This window comes from Amblyomma mixtum, chromosome 2 (assembly GCF_055824585.1).
Source record: "Amblyomma mixtum isolate Tamu chromosome 2, ASM5582458v1, whole genome shotgun sequence".
Lineage (NCBI taxonomy): Eukaryota > Metazoa > Arthropoda > Arachnida > Ixodida > Ixodidae > Amblyomma > Amblyomma mixtum.
In genome coordinates, this window is record NC_143013.1 from 300,479,332 (window position 1) to 300,496,218 (window position 16,887).

General features: G+C 51.1%; 1 protein-coding gene across 8 annotated transcripts in view; it reads right to left on the reverse strand.

Moving 5' to 3' along the window:
- The window catches only part of Camta (Calmodulin-binding transcription activator), a 469,187-nt gene extending 452,320 nt beyond the window's left edge, over positions 1-16,867 (reverse strand). For 3 of the 8 annotated variants that reach the window (XM_089574637.1, XM_089574635.1, XM_089574636.1), the window contains exon 1: positions 1,257-1,451. In XM_089574637.1, coding sequence (XP_089430763.1) covers positions 1,257-1,320 — 64 coding nt within the window. In that variant the 5' untranslated portion in view covers positions 1,321-1,451. Of the gene's footprint in view, positions 1-1,256; positions 1,452-16,540 lie in introns of those variants that run through there. The other 5 variants (XM_089574639.1, XM_089574634.1, XM_089574640.1 and 2 more) reach the window with 3 other exon arrangements.
- Between the last annotated feature and the right edge of the window lie 20 nt (positions 16,868-16,887).

Consider the following 16,887-nt stretch of genomic DNA (forward strand, 5'->3'; position numbering starts at 1 on the left):
ACACGGACAAGCACGAGCGCTCATGATTGCCTACGCTTCCGCCATTCGCCTCAATTTAATGCGAAAACATTACTATAGTCCCATTACGAGAGAAGCCGGGCGGAGTGTGTGGTTGCGTGTGCTCGCAGATGGTACAGAAAATATCCCATCCATGCCAAGAAAAATAGGGTGACGCCATCCAGAGGCCGTATGACGCACACAGCAAGCCGAGCATCGCCACTTTAGACAGTCCTATACATATCGTTCGTCGATATACACTCGCCACTGGCCAACCTCAATGTGGCGCCAGTTTTCCCCGACTACATTCGTACCAGAAGTGCGATGCAACTGTTTGTCGTACTACAGCGTCCCGGGCGGTGTCATACGATTTCTCGTAGCATATAGTTTACATATGCAGTAAAGTTGGAGACTAGCTCGCGACAGGGAGTCGCATACTTACTGGTGCCATATACTTCGAAAACAAAAAAAAGACAACGCATGAAATAAACTCAGCTCGTAAACCAGAACCAAACGTCTACGTCTTGCGTCCAAGACATGCTTTCATTTTTTTTTTTTTTTTGCTCGCAGTCGCCAAAACTTGTCTTATACCAACACGTCCATTTCGAACGCAGTTGCGCACCTCAGGTCAACTCTCACCGAGTTCTGCGACTTCTGTATCGAACTGATCAAGGGTGACAATTCGGGCTAGTTGGTTTATTAGGAAGAGGCAAAGCAGCGCAGAGAACACTGACCCATGTGTCCGTCCTTCCCCAGTCGTCCGTGTTCTTTGCGCTGCTTTGCCTCTTCCTTGTCCAGCGAGCGTAAAAGATCGTGCATTTTCGCCCGTTTTATTTATTTTTTCTTTTGCGCACCCGCACCTCGCAAAATTTTGGCATCGACTATAACCTTCGCACAACGGCTCCCTCAAGCGGGGCATTTTTGCCGCTGAATCCGCGCACACAGAAACTCAACTTCTTTTCACATCGGAGCACTCGAAGAACGCGCAAGTGCGAGAAGAAAGCGTCCTGACAGCATCAGCCTCATTTAGAACCGCGCACCGGGCAGCAGCGGCAGCACCTTGACGCGATTCCGGAAGCACGCGTACTCTCTCTGTCCAGTGCGGGTATCCCCCATCCGAAGTCGTTCATCATCGCCGCGCTCTCAATGGCAACACCACCACGACGTCGAGCACCCGCCAACCAGCACACACAAGCCCAATTGTTATGGCGCCCCAGCAGCATCAACGCCGGCAGCGCACAGCCGTGGCGATTACTCACCTGGCAAGGTGTTGGCCGCACGAAGGCGACGGCGCCGCCGCAGCAGGCACCCGTCGCCATTCATCACCGAGCAAATGGGCAAAGCGCAACAGGGCGCGCACGCCGCCGCCGCCGCAAGAGCAACACAAATCCCGATCTCAGAGCTCGGGACGAGCAAAGTTACGAGCGCAATTTGCCCGGAGCACGCGAGCCGTATACGTACGGTGGCCACGGGCATGGCAACAGGCAGCGCGCGAGCCCAGCATCCCCCCCCCCCCCCCTTTCCCGTGTGCATAATACGGACGACTATGTACTTTGGACGCACAGCACAGAGGCATCAGAGCCACTGCAGCCGCGGCATCCGTATCATTATGCAGACATCCAGCAGACCACCCTCTTGCCTCTCGTCGCTGGCTCTACAGATATCACCCCTTCCTCTCTCTCTTCTTCTCTTCCACTAGAGCCACCACGTGCGCTCGGGGTTATCCGCGTAAACATGTCGCAACTTCAGTACAGGCCATACGCCATCAGGCGCAATAGACGTACGTGTACATTATAGGCCACCCACCCTCATGTAAGCTTCCCAGCATGCGGCGATGGAAGGAGGCAGGACGGGAGGGTAGATGTAAAAAAAAAAAAAGGTGTGTGTGTGTGGGGGGGGAGGGGGGGGGAAGAAGAATGGGCGACTGAGCTATTGCACGCGACTTGCAGCAAACGCATATATACTAGCAACTGACGATGATGTCGCCGCTTTCGCATGTGCACTGAGTGCCACAATCAGGGAGTCGTCATAAAACGAAGAAAGTCCCGTCACTCCGCATATTGCGCGCCGCTGGCAGATCTCGAGGTTCGTACGAATGCACACACATTCTCGAGCTCGCGCTCTGCCCTTAGTGGAGATTGAGACGAGGCAATCAGAGACGGGACCTACCGCATATATACATTGCAGCTGACGCGCGCAGCAAGAACGCGCATATGCATCGGGGAGTAGTCCGAGTCACTGGATGGGACTAGATATGAACGGAATATGCAGGGACATGGGTGCATTCATCACTGCGCAATGCCGGCCACGACCGAGCTTTCTCCATCTCACAGCTCCGAGTGGCGTAATGGAGTCCGTCTCGTGAAGGCGAAGCCAGCAGGCAGTCGCTCAGGCCGACGAGACAGAGGACGCTAAGTATCGCCGAACGAGGCAGCACATAAAAGGCAACAAAAAAGAAAAAAGCGCTCCGACATTGCGTACAGCGAAGCACGTCTCGCCCGGACATCGACCCTCAGTGCTAACAAAAACGAAACTGGTCAAGAAAGGGACAAAGAAAGAAAATTTATTCTACCCTGTTCCATGCTTTCCTATTTTTTAGTCTCTCCCTTTTTAAGACGGCGGCAAAGCCAGAATAAGATGGATATATACTCCGATTATTGCCAACCATCAGCTCGACTCATTACGGCAGGGCTATAACCAGCAAACCCGCTTGGTCGAACATAACGCATACGAATACTAACTATGCGAGAGTTATTGCTCATGACGTCAGTTCTTTGAGCTTTTCGTCGCATAGACCCTGCTGACACGAGTGCAGCCGGGCATGCAGCCGGGCATTCAGCCGATCAAGTCTCCCCTCTAACTTGTCGTGCTCTTGTAACTCGCACTCCCCATCCATCAAAATAAGAGGCGCTAGTGTAACTGCCGGGACGCTGACTAAACGCGATGACGACTGTTCATTGAGGGGGCTATGCGCGAGAAATTCGAACAACTATGCGTTTACTCTCTTTTTTTTTTGCGAGTATGGCGTTGTACACTATACTATAGTCATGTGTTAGCACTAGTGCACTGCACGGGCTCGGGCCGGCCCGAAAGCCCGGGCCCGGCCCGGCCCGCGGGCCGGGCCGGGACATGATTTGTTTTGCCGGGCCTGGGCCGGGCCTGAAGTTGCGGGCCCGGGCCGGGCTCGGGCTTAAAGCGGCGGACCCGAGTCGGGCTTGGCTCCGTACAGAAACGGCTGGTGTCCGACTATTGCAGAGTACACAACTATTGCAGAGTACACAACTGCGGCATTGGAGCAGCGACACGGATGAGCTATGGGCTATAGTACGCACTGAGAAAAAAAAAAAAAAACTAAGCTTTACTACTTGACTTATTTATTTCCTTATTTCCACGCCGCGGTGGCTTAGTGGTCAAGGCGCTTGATTACTGAGCCGGGGAACCAGGGTTTGCTCCTAGCCTCGGCGGCCGCATTTCTGTTTAGGCGGCAAGCATGACACCATGCACTTTGCAGTATCACTACTCGTTGAAGAAACCCAGGTGGCCGAAATGATCCGGAGCCCTCTTCTTCGGTTTCTCTCACAGCCTGACTCCCCTTGGGCCCTTAAGCCCCAAAAACATAGCGTTTATGTGATAGCTATATTTTTCTCGTGTGAGAAAATTCTCATAGTAAAGCGCATTTGGTTTTCATTTTGATCAGCTGACCGGAACGTCTCGTAAATGAAATAGCCACAAAAGCTCGCGACAGTTTGTAAATCTCATCTCATAACCACATCTATTCCTCCTCGCTTCTTCAGCCTGGTTGTCATGACAAGTGTTTTGCCCTGTAAGTTATCACGTGGTTCGCGCGTTATCTTCTGCTCCACCAGTAAGAGTAAAATTCAACCGGTCTTAATTGGCCATTGATCATTCGTCATCCCAAAACATACCTATACACTATTAGAAATGCATTCGGGAAGAACATATTAGTTTACGACGCTTATAGTCTTCAGAACACACACCGCGAAATGCTCAAGGCTTTTAGCATTTTGTTTTTGCTGAAAGGCGACCAGTTCGGCTATGAGTTCAACCTGTGAGATCGCGTTCACTAAAATTGTCATCCCACTGCTTGCTAGGCAGCTTTAATGTTATACTTCCGGGCGGCAAAATATAACTTATTAAAATCATGGGGGAATGCAAAGTAGTCTGTTACGCGCGTATGCAGCCCTTTTTATTTGGCTCTAGGAACTTCCTAGTTTATCTTTGCGCACGTACAGGAGATCACTGTCCAAAAGACGGGCATGGCGAGCACTACTCTTAATCACTTCCTTATGGGTTAAAAAGAACCAACTTTCTGCATGCCAAACTGTTTTCAGAACATTTGTCGGCCAGTTTCTTATCGGTCTAGTAGCAGTCTACTTGCTCAGAGTGAGCAGTATATCTCAAGTGTAACTGTGAAACGGGCCGGGCCCGGGCTGGGCTTCCCTCGAGGATTCACGGGCCGGGCCGGGCTCGCTAGAGCGGTAATTTAGCGGGCCTGGGCCGGGCCCGGGCTTGAAGCCGCGGGCCTGGGCCGGGCCCGGGCCGGGCTCGGGCCTCAGATTGAGGCCCGTGCAGTGCTCTAGTTAGCACAGCGCGTTCGTCCAGGCTTGAGCCATGTCTTCACCGTGGCTAGTGCGCAAAAGCACATGAAGCCTCAGTGACGATGTTGGGGGTGCTAGAGCTCAGGAAATAAAAAAGTAAGTTGAGGCAATGACTGGAAAATTTGTGTTCCCCAATAGATCGTCTCTCTCTCGGGTCTTTGCGACTTGTGCCTCCAAGAAACAGAATTTAAATCCCCCCCCCCCCCCCCCCCCCCCTCTGACACAAAGTCCATGCTGGCCCTCACAAGCTTCCCCCTTGGAGAAAATACTGGCGCTATCGGAAATGAAGAACCGCTTTCTCGCAGTGAATAGCTTTGATTGGTTTATTGGGGTTTAACGTCCCAAAGCGACTTAGGCTATGAGGGACGCGCAGTGAATAAAGCATATATCAGAAGAAGGAAAAAAAATTGGCTGTGGTGTAGCTCTGGTTAAACCTGGAGTGACGCGAGAGCTCCGCCGAGCCGCCTACTTATACAGCTGCGACACCTCTCCCCCACTCCCTCCCCCACTCGACACGGCGCATGCGTACAGCTGTTGCGGCTCGGTTTCACCGGCAGCAGCAGCTGCTCCCCACCACGTGACCAACGGCGCCGCCACGGAGCTCAATGGGTGCCACTCTGAAGGTTCGAAGAGCTGGCGTAGTGTAGCTCGCGCTACAAAAGGGGGGAGTGCGATAACCCATGAACACGGTGTTTATCAGGCGCCGAATAGCGGCAATATGAGTCGTGCCAGTAACAGACACTGACCACACTATAGTCGGATAAAACTGAAGAACGCAGCGGCAGATGCCTTTCCCATATGAAGCCCTCCAGCCAATAGCGTGGACCGATTCTCATGACGTCGCGGTCAAACACACTGCACCTGTCAGCGACCTGGATGCCGCACTAGCGGCTACGAGGGGATCAACCGTGACGTCATGACAATCGATCGAAGCCAGTGGCTGCAGGGGCATTTGTTGCTGCGTTCTGAAGTTGTATCCGACATAGATGTGCAGTTTGGTGCCAGTTGTAGACACGGCGCATTTATAGTGTTAATAGCAAACTGCTAAAACCTCCCGCTGCCTTCAGGGGCACCGGAGACTGCTTGGGAAAATTACGGTAATTTGTTCCCCATTGTGATAAGTACCATCTATTAAATGCCGCCCAGTATGGTTTCCGCAAAGGTAAAAGTACCTTAAGCCTACTGGAAGATTTTCATGATTTAATATGTAAAGAAATAGATAAAAATAACATTGTCCTTACACTTTTTATTGATTTACAAAAAGCGTTTGATACTATTAATCACAATTTACTATTAGCTAAACTCGACCATTTTGGTTTCAGAGGTCCTTACATGTCGTTTTTTAAGAGCTATTTTGCTGATCGAGAACAATGTGTTCGAATAGGCGAATCGTATAGTACAATGTTACATGTTCACACTGGTGTTCCTCAGGGCTCTGTGTTAGGACCCCTATTATTCAATATTTACGTCAATGACATGACCAATCTTCCGTTAAGCTGTCAGATTTTTTTTATATGCAGATGACACTGCTCTGGTGGTACCAAGTGAAACTTATGAGGAAGCATGCGGCAGGATGCAACAGGATGTTCATTTTTTGATAGAATGGCTCAACGCTAATCAGATTTATACTAATATCTCAAAAACCTGCCTTCTTTGTTTTCATAGTCCATACAAACAACTTCGTACATGCTCTAATATATATCTTCATGATAAGAATTGTACAAGCTGTTCATGCACGCCGTTGGAACTTAAATCGAGTTTCAAGTATCTTGGCATGACATTTGACGAAACTCTGTCCTGGAACATTCATATTCAGGAGCTAGCCAAACGTTTGCGCTTGGTGTGTGTTTATATGTATGCCCTGAGATCTATTTGCGATGTGTCGGTTAGAAAAATGGTTTATAAAGGTTTAGGAGAATCCATATTGCGATATGGAATAACCATTTACGGAACTGCATCACTATATAAACTAAACATACCATACTGTACAGAATTGCATCTGTACAGAATTGCATACTGTACAGAATTGCATCTAATCTCGCCTACGGAACTAGCTGTCATGATAAAGCTGTAAAAGCTAGTATGGAACATTTTGAGATGCTACCTGTACACAAGTAATTTATTTTTGAAATACTGCGCAAAAATTTCTTCCACAGCGCCTTTAAAATCGACAACATTAAAGCACGGCCTCTCCGTCAGTCGGAAAAATAGGTCATACCACGGATTTACACCAATTATGAAAAAAAAACCCGCACTCATTATGTTCCTTATTACTTCAATAAGATACAAACAGCCCCGAGCATTAATGGATTAAAACAACTTAATAAGTTTCTTCGATCGTGGTTGAATAGTAATACTGAGTGACAAATTTTTAATCCATTTTTTTTTTCCACGTTCTCAGCGTTGTCATTTCGTGCATGAAAACGGTGGATGCTTTCTTGTACTGGATGTTTTTTGTTCATGTATTCGCCTTGCATCGCGGGAGCACTATCTGAGTCTGTCTGGTTTCAGCTCTTTTGTGTTTTTATGTTTTATTGCATTGCGGAAGCAATTTCTGAGTATATGTCTTGTTCGAGCTCTTTCTTTGTGTGTGTGTTTTATTCACTGCTGATCATGTACTTCACACTCCGGCTGCCCAGCCACGCACACAAGCGATAACGCTTACGCGGGCTGGAGCATGTACTTGCGAATTGAAGTGAATAAAAGATATTATTATTATTATTATTATTATTATTGTATTAGCTACAAAGTGGCAAAAAACATTATTATTATTATTATTATTATTATTATTATTATTATTATTATTATTATTATTATTATTATTATTATTATTATTATTATTATTATTATTTAGGGATGCATTCCACCTCTAAAACACGTGTTTACTGAGCTCGTTGGATGTGACGTAAAATGAGCATTTCCGTGCCGCGCAAGAAATGCAAAGTGAACAGAACAGAAAGTTTTAAGTTGTACCGCAAGAGCAAAAACGCCTGCCATAACACAAGCACTGTGCCGTGAACTGTAAAGTATTTTTTTTTTTTTTTGCTGACAATGTCGTTTGAGGCTGTACTCCTCGTTCATACCTTTCAACACCTCGTTCTCTTTTTAGTTCACAAATGCACCAAGAAGCTTTCACTGCTTTCCTGCTTCCGCACACCCAAGTCTGGCTGCTCATACCCACGTCATCGGCCCAAGTAGGATCAAGGATTCGTACCCGTATAGACTATCAAGATTCTGTGTCACGGTAAATATTATAAAGCCTATGCACATTGTCAGGGACGCACCTTCAGCTCGTGACAGTCTCAAAGCGTAGGAAATAATTTACCAAAGAAGAAGACAGCAATTCAAAACATCCTATCCTTCGGGGCAAGCGCCAAGGGATATGCCCTGAAACCAGTGTGCGATTATATTCACGATTATATAATTTCATCTGGTAGATTCCTTTGTTAGAATGTGAATTCACAACATTTCCTTCTCCGTATTTTTTGTTTTGTACAAATTCTAGCTCTGCGTCCCAAAATTTTAAAAAATACTGCATTCCCTGTACATGAGTGCGTTTGTATCCGCTATGCACCCTGGCCAATCACCCGCCGTGGGTATGTGCCATTAAGCCTGAGGACATCATCATCATCATCATTTTCTGCCAACTCGTCGGGGGGTGGGGGGAGGGGGGGGGGGGTAGTTAGCATCGGAGTCAAGTATAAATTATTTGTACGCACAGTACAGGGCCGGTACTGCTACGAATATATATTTCCATTCACTGCGTCTTTTCGCACCACCCTATTTATTAAATTACAGCTATTAACACAGCAGGATCCGGAGTCCCGCTACTGCGGGGACCCAGTTTAGCCTGGCAGGTGTTCGCCCCTCAGGAAGACACCTGTGCATGCGCAGATTGCTTCCCGCGGAAACGGATCATGGACCGCGCTGTGCTAAACCTTGTGGGAATCTGGCTTTCCGCCGTCGCCTTTGCGCGGCTGTGCCGGCCGCCCGCGTTGTTTCTCCTCTTTCCCTTGCTCCCGCCTCAGGCGGTGGAGAGGCGGCTGGGTGACTAATCACTGTCATTTAGCCACAGCTCCGCCCCGGCTCCCCAAGGGCCTTTGCCATTGGCGCCTTTTGGCGGGAATCCGGTACCCGTTTTGGCGGCCGCGCATCCCGCGACCGTCCGAGCGGGGCCAGAGAGAGATCCCTCCGAGACAGCGTAAGGTGCGTACGTTACTGTTTGTCCGTGCCGGCCTTTTGCCGCTCGGACCAGTGCTTACTCGAGCTCGCCCGCACGTGTCCTCTGACCTGTAGCGGCTCGAGCCTGTCCAGCGGGGTCCAGCGACCTCTGACAGGCGTACCTTGCGTTGAATGCCCACTCTCTCTCGCAACCGGCCCAACGGTCGACACGAGAGAGAGATCACAGCACTGCCGCGGGGACATTCTCCTGCAGCGGCGTGCTAGCGGTGCGCATTACTCGAGTCGCTTCGTGCGCGCAGCGGAGCCTTGCTCCTCGCGCGCCCCCGGGACGGGGTGACTATTGAGTGTGTGTGTATCAGCTGGAGGACGATGTGAATAAACGTCTCCTTTGTGAACTTGGAGGCCTATTTCTTTGCGGCGAATCGCTCTCCTCCCACCGGAGGTGGAGTGCGCTGCAGCGGTGTCCCAGTGTGTGTGTGGTGACGGCTGATCGGGGCCCTTGGCTCGCGCGAAGCTCGAACCCGCGGTGGGTGGTGGCCTGTGTCCACGTAGAAACCCACAACTGGCGCCCAACGTGCTAAGTCACTGGCGCTTACGCCTTTGATGGCACATTAGCCGAGCAGGTCGCCTTGACGATCACGCTTGCGCACCATGTCTAACACCCCCAGCGGGGCACTCGACAGCTACATGTCGGCTCCCTACGGAGTTGTAGCGTCGTTTTATCCGCTGGCTGCTGTTCCTTCGAATAGCTAGACACCGTGGTTGGCCGCGGCCCCCATTGGGGTTCACGGCGAGACAACCCAAAATGTCGACCACGCGGCTCCCATTGGAGCTGTATCGGAAGCACCCTGCGGTGCATCCGCTGGTCGCATGCCTCAGCTGTGCAAGCTTTCCGCCCAGTGCGAAAGCAGTTCGTGTCACGCTGCCGCAACCGGCAGTTTCGAACAGCAGCAGCCGTGCCCCGCGAGCAGTCAATTCTGCTCTGGGAACGGCGAGGCGCTGGTCCGGTTCCCTGTGGAAACCACGCCGCTCATCGAACTAGGAGCCTTGCCTCCCTCGTTCGTGCAGCCCGCCCAAGCCTCCACTGAGGCAGGGGTGCAGTGCGCTCAGTTGGCTGATGCGGCTCCGCGAGCCTGCGGGTCGGCTGGCGCGCTGGGCTCTCCTGATACAGCATTACGACTTTTCCGTGCAGTGTCGAAAGGGGAGCACAAACGTGGTAGCTGACGCGCTATCCCGTGCCCCACTCGCCAGCGGCGCCTTGACGCCTGTAGGCGGAGGGGGCGAAACAGCGGACGAGCCGCCGGGCGGCAAGGAGGGGGAACCCGCAAACGGGTTAACCCATTCCGCTAACCAGGCGAGCAGCGCTTCGCAAAGCGGACGAGAGGCAAAGCTCTTCGTGAGCGCCTCGGAGGTGCCGACGCGAACGGAAATTTTGGCTGCAAACCTGAGTGGGGACGAGACCATGCTCCCCTCTGGGATGACTGGAATCGTTTTCAGCCGTAAGAGCTACTGAAAGCCCAGCAAAATGACCCCTTTTGTCGCGAGGTGAGCGACGGTCTCAGGGAGACGGAGCGCCGTGACGCTACTTGTATTGTAGCGGGCGCAGGGGGGCAGAAGCCAGCGTGTGTCGCGGCGAACCCCGGGGATTCATATTTGCTGGACCATGACGGGCTCGTGCTGAAATACATAGCCACCGATGACGAGTCCATCGACCCGTTCTAGGTGGTTATCCCCAAAAGTCTGAGAGGCGCACTGTTGAGATTCTCTCATGACGAACCACTGGCCGGTCATTTGAGTGGCTCCAAAGTTTTTGCAAAACTGAGCCATTCGGTGACGTGGCCCGGCACGAAGCGTGACATTTTCCGCTATTGCCGTTCCTGCCATGTCTGTCAAGCGGTGAAGTCACGGGGCGGCAAGCCGCCTGGAATGATGAAACCGATTGACAGTGTGCGTCCGTGGCAGATGGCCACCTGCGATTTGATGGGGCCTTTCCCCAGGAGCAAGCAGGGGTTCATAGACCTGAAGGCCTACGCGTCACGGTCTGACGAGCTTGCGCCGGTACCCATTGGTATCAAAGGCAAGCGCAAAGGCACAACTGGTGCTGCGGAACGCAAGCGTACGGAGCACCGGTACAATCTGAGGCGACGGTCACCGGCGTGATTGATGCCGGACGGCGGACTCTTCCGCAACCGAAGGCACGCAGCCTCAGCTAGCTGGCGAGCTTTCTCGTCAGGCCCTACCCAGGCGAAGCACGGTGTGTTATTTTTGTTGTTGTTGTTTTGGCAGCATGCTTAGTTCCAGCCTTGTGTGTTTATCTATTTATTTATTTGTTTTGTTTGAGTCAGTTTCTAGCCACTTTCGTTTCCCGCTTGTACATCTGTTTTTGTTCTAACGTACCGAGATGTACATAGACAAACTTCAGCCCGCTCGTGCTTGCTCTTATCTTCTAGAAGGAATAGATTGGATTAGGTGTCGTTTGTACAGCGCGCCTTTTCTCATTTCCGAACCCGCGGTGGGTGGTTGGCTCGTTAAGGAGCCGTGTGTCGCGGTGCGAGTTTTGTGCGGCCCGTATGGAGGGGAAGTTGGCGGGGCGATGGGGGCGATGGGGGGGGGGGGGCGGAAAGTGCACCCTTTGACCCTCGCCGCGGCGCCTCTGGACGCTTCTGATGGGGGGGGTCGTTGTCGCCGACCAGCGTCCGCGCACATGCCGGTGTATGCGTGTTTGTGGCTGTGGCTGTGTGCGCGCGTAACCATGAGCCAAGGCGACGCCTGTGAGTTGTGCCGTTGTGTCCTTCTGCGTGAGCGCGAGGATGAGAAGGACCCCTCGCTGTGGACAAGGTTACACATCTGGACGCCGCCGAACATCTGCGCCCGTTTAAGCCGGCGTGAAGGGGGTGCACTAACTCTCTTGTGCCGAACGTGATGTCGTGTCCAAGGGCGCGAGGTCAGTGCTCTGCCGCGGCCCCGTCGTCATCAACGCACCCTACATCAACGGAAAGAAGACCGCCATCAGTCGTCGGCCCTCCCAACCCGTTCAACTTGAAGTCTGCGAGCGGTGAGTCGCCGACAGGCCCACTGGGCCGCGCCATCGAACTTTGAGGCTGACATCCACCTGTCACATAGTTGTACAGTTGAATTCACATCTTGTGTACCATGTATATAATCTGCATGTATATAATCTGCAGGCTGCTTTGATTTACTGAAGCGTATGCCCGTGTTTGTTTGTTTGCCTTGTTTTCCTTTGTTTGTGTTGTTTTTTTTTATTACGTTGTTGTGGCTGGAACTGAAGTGTAGCTAGTTTTTTTTTGTGTATTCATTTCTTTATTTTGGAACTGAAGTGTATCTGTGTAGTCATTTCTTTACTTTGGAACTGAAGTGTAGCTTATTTTTTTGTGTATTGATTTCTTTATTTTGGCCGCGTGCTTTGCCGATGGGTAGGAGGGCATTTAAGGAGAGGGGGATGTGGGAATCTGGCTTTCCGCCGTCGCCTTTGCGCGGCTGTGCCGGCCGCCCGCGTTGTTTCTCCTCTTTCCCTTGCTCCCGCCTCAGGCGGTGGAGAGGCGGCTGGGTGACTAATCACTGTCATTTAGCCACAGCTCCGCCCCGGCTCCCCAAGGGCCTTTGCCATTGGCGCCTTTTGGCGGGAATCCGGTACCCGTTTTGGCGGCCGCGCATCCCGCGACCGTCCGAGCGGGGCCAGAGAGAGATCCCTCCGAGACAGCGTAAGGTGCGTACGTTACTGTTTGTCCGTGCCGGCCTTTTGCCGCTCGGACCAGTGCTTACTCGAGCTCGCCCGCACGTGTCCTCTGACCTGTAGCGGCTCGAGCCTGTCCAGCGGGGTCCAGCGACCTCTGACAGGCGTACCTTGCGTTGAATGCCCACTCTCTCTCGCAACCGGCCCAACGGTCGACACGAGAGAGAGATCACAGCACTGCCGCGGGGACATTCTCCTGCAGCGGCGTGCTAGCGGTGCGCATTACTCGAGTCGCTTCGTGCGCGCAGCGGAGCCTTGCTCCTCGCGCGCCCCCGGGACGGGGTGACTATTGAGTGTGTGTGTATCAGCTGGAGGACGATGTGAATAAACGTCTCCTTTGTGAACTTGGAGGCCTATTTCTTTGCGGCGAATCGCTCTCCTCCCACCGGAGGTGGAGTGCGCTGCAGCGGTGTCCCAGTGTGTGTGTGGTGACGGCTGATCGGGGCCCTTGGCTCGCGCGAAGCTCGAACCCGCGGTGGGTGGTGGCCTGTGTCCACGTAGAAACCCACAACCTCCCAGGCAGGATCTGTTCAGCGTCACGAAGGGTAGGGGTCAACGGGTGCACAACGGCACTCTTCAGCCGGCAGTAATAGGTTCGTGCATGACACAAGCACAAAAGAAAAGAAAACAGCTTTAGCGCCGTCGTACGGCATACACGCTAACTAAAATGCACATCAAAAACGGAAGCGATATGAACAGCAACGCGTCACCGCACTGGCCGTACGGCTGTGCTAGAACTACCTTAGTGTAAAGCGTTGCCGTTGGCATACGCCTATCTAGAATGCGTGATTTTCATAAGCGCAGGTACGCAGTCGGTTATGCTCATGATTCATAAATATGCAAAATGCAGAAAAAAGCCACATTGAAATTTCAAGAACGCCTTTCACAGCCCTGCTTACTAGGTTCCCATCATAAAGCTGCAGAATAAACTGAAACTGTTAAGCGCTTGTGGTTTATGGTTTATGAGGTTTAATGTCCCAAAGCGACTCACGCTATGAGGGAAGCCGTAGTGAAGGTCTCCGGAAATTTCGACCACTCGACCACTTGGAGTTTTTTAACGTGCACTGACATCGCGCAGCACACGGACCTCTGGAATTTCGCCTCCATCGAAATTCGACCGCCGCGGCCGGAAGCCTTTGTATCCCAACGACAACATATGTGGCCAGCAAAATAAGATCAGATTAGGAATCGTACACAAGAACTGAAGTTGTGAAATTACGTTAATAAATAATACTTACAACTCTATCAATGTGCAACCAACAATAGAAGCATCAATCCAGCCACTAACAACCGATGAGCTGGAAAGTTCTGGTTACGCTGAGTGCCTTTACGAAGTATCTTTCATGTTTTCTATACTGGTTTCATTAAATGTTTCCAGCACATTAACTAAGACCGAGCTCAACACTGTTAACAGTTTCCTCTAGAAGTTCGTCAGCATACTTTTCAGTACTACACCCAGCATTCAGCTGTACCCTCCCAGTTAAAAAAAAAAAAAAAACTGGAACTGACCAATACACAATTAGAACAAACTGGGATATGATCGGCTCCATTTGGTTTCCAAATAGTTTCAACTGCGTTTTGGCCCATTAATCTTGTTTAACTGGGCTCGTACTACCAAAAACCAACTGCGTGATGTCAAGCAGCTACCTGCTCGCTTTACAGAAACAGTTTTTGTAGCGACACCCGACCGACTTCCTTCTGGAATCACCTGCTGATTTGAGCAGTAGGCAAACCAGGCACCAGCTGAGCAGCTAATCACTGGCATACTCTGGTGGCGGACAAAGGTGGCGTTGATGGTTTTTGCCTTGGAGAGCGGCAAAAAGGTACAGACGGCTTGCACTGGCATCACACTGACCGCCATACTGCTGGACCCGGAGCACGGCGAAAGCCTGCTGGCACGTCTGATGCGCTTATTGCCGCCTTATCATGGATTATCGTGGAAGCCTAGTGAAAGCTATGCATGGCCCATCATCATCATCATCAGCCTGACTGCGCCCACTGCAGAACAAAGGCCTCTTCCAACCCTGTCCCCTGCCAGCTGCAGCCACCGTATCCCCGCAAACTTCTTGATCTCATCCACCCACATAACTTTCTGCCGCCCCTTGCTAAGCTTTCCTCCCCTTGGAATCCACTCCGTTACCCTTAAGCACCAGCGGTTATCTTGCCTTCGCATAACGTACCCTGCCCAAGCTCATTTCTTCCTCTTGATTTCGACTAGGATGTCATTAACCCGCCTTCGTTCCCTAACTCACTCTACCCGCTTCCGGTCTCTTAACGTTCACTTAACGGCGTCTTAACATCATGTCGTTCCAAACATCATATTCACCATATTCAATAACGATCTTTCTGTACGGAGCCGGCCCCATAAACTTACATGTTTACGCAAAAGGCGTACTGGCGCTAAAAAACGAAGACAACACACACAACAGGACAGGACTGGCGCCAGTCCTGGACAGTCCTGTCCTGTTGTGTGTGTTGTCTTCGTTTTTTAGCGCCAGTACGCCTTTTGCGTAAACATGTCATGCTGCAACCAACTAGCTCAAATCAAAGTATTGCCATAAACTTATTCCGCCTAAATTTTTCAGTTAGAGCGTACGGTGAAAACACTGAAAGTGTAACATATGTGCAGATAGAACCGTTAGACTGTATGTTCCACGAGCGACCATTCATCTATGCGGTGAAACAGAATTTAATTCTGACGATATATGCAATATGACTAGCAGTGTTCACTCTTGTGGTATTGCTTCCCTTTTTAGCTTACGCCGCAAGGTAAATTGCAAGCAAATACCTGAATTTGCCCCAGAACTATATCAAAAATTGCTAAAACGCCAATAATTTCTGCGGCAAGACAAATGGTCATCAGCGCCAAAACCAAGCTGAAAAGCGCTAATTTGGTGGGGCGTAATAAAACCGAAACCAGGTTAGCACGCATATCAACATCACAAGGCAAACCGAGAGCCGTCGTTCAGGTCCCCAGATATGAAAAACGCTGCTTCGGAAATGAGATAGACATTTAGATTAACACATTAACAAATACAACAAATGACGAGAAGCGAAAACATTACTAATTAAATCCAAAGGGCAAAGCCACGTTAGTAACAGAAACCGAAACCACTTCGCGGCTGCCTAGCACATACGGGGAATATTTGTTCGCCTGATGTTTCGCAACAGCTGGTTATTGGAACGAAGTAATCCGTTGATATTTAACTCCATGCACACGTTTCGTAGAGGAATATATGGCATCACACAGCAAATACCCAGGCACTCGGCGCAGTTGGAACCGCGCAGCGAATCGGAGAAGTCGACGGGGCCGTTATGTGGGTCGCATGCCAAGCGAGAATCACGTTCTGGCACGATGTGGAATTCTGTTGTTCGTGCCGACCATAAATCTTTTGGCGGCGTTTCGCGCATTCCTGATGGCCAGCAATCGAGCGGGACCGACAAACCGGGTCGCTTTCGGCATGCACGAGTGAATATCGATTCCTGCACACCCAGGCGCGCGACAAGATAGAGCTCCCAGCACCTCACACACCACTGCGCTTACCGCGAGCAATTAGACGCGCAAAAAGCGACTGTTGCGCCAAAACCACAAGGGCAAAGAACATTCGCGGATGCGTTTGGGTGCGCAAACATTTCCTCCTTTGGTGGCGGTTTTTCTCCAACGTTTGATTGTGCGTATGTTTCACAATGCCCAAGAAAACGCCATCAGCACGGATCGACTTCATTTGCTACTCAAAACGACACGGTAAGACGCAACGCACCGAGTGCCTCTTAATTATTTTTCATGGGTTCTGAAAGCGCAGGTTTTTGCTAACGAGCAGTCGGCAACTGGGATGCTAGCACGATCGAAATGAAGACGGAATCGGAACGCCCATTTCTGTACACGGTCGCTTGCGAGAGCGCATGCATATCGGAGGCAGACGCTCCGCTCGCCGCGTAAAGGGTATAGAAATGCTTTTTGGCATGCCGTAAAATGCACAGAACTTACCAGCGTTCGACTGAGAGGTTGCATTTTTTGTGTGAATTATTTGAGCCATCCCAGCAGTTCTCCATCTTTCAGCCTTCAACAGTCTGGAAGATTCATCCTTGGCAGTTTATTTCGTTCGCCGAGGCCGGCTTGCAGCACGCACAATGCACCAGGTGGCTAGTAACTACATATTTTGACGAAGATGAAGCTCCAGCGACGAGCTGCCACGAAAGGTTCACGCTTTTCGGAAACACGAACTCTTTGAATCGAATGTAAACAGACCCTTCGCCGGCTGGCCGCACGCAACTTTCCGGAGCGCTCGCGACTCACGGGTTCGAGAGTAAGCGTGCGCGCTACTCTGCCCACCG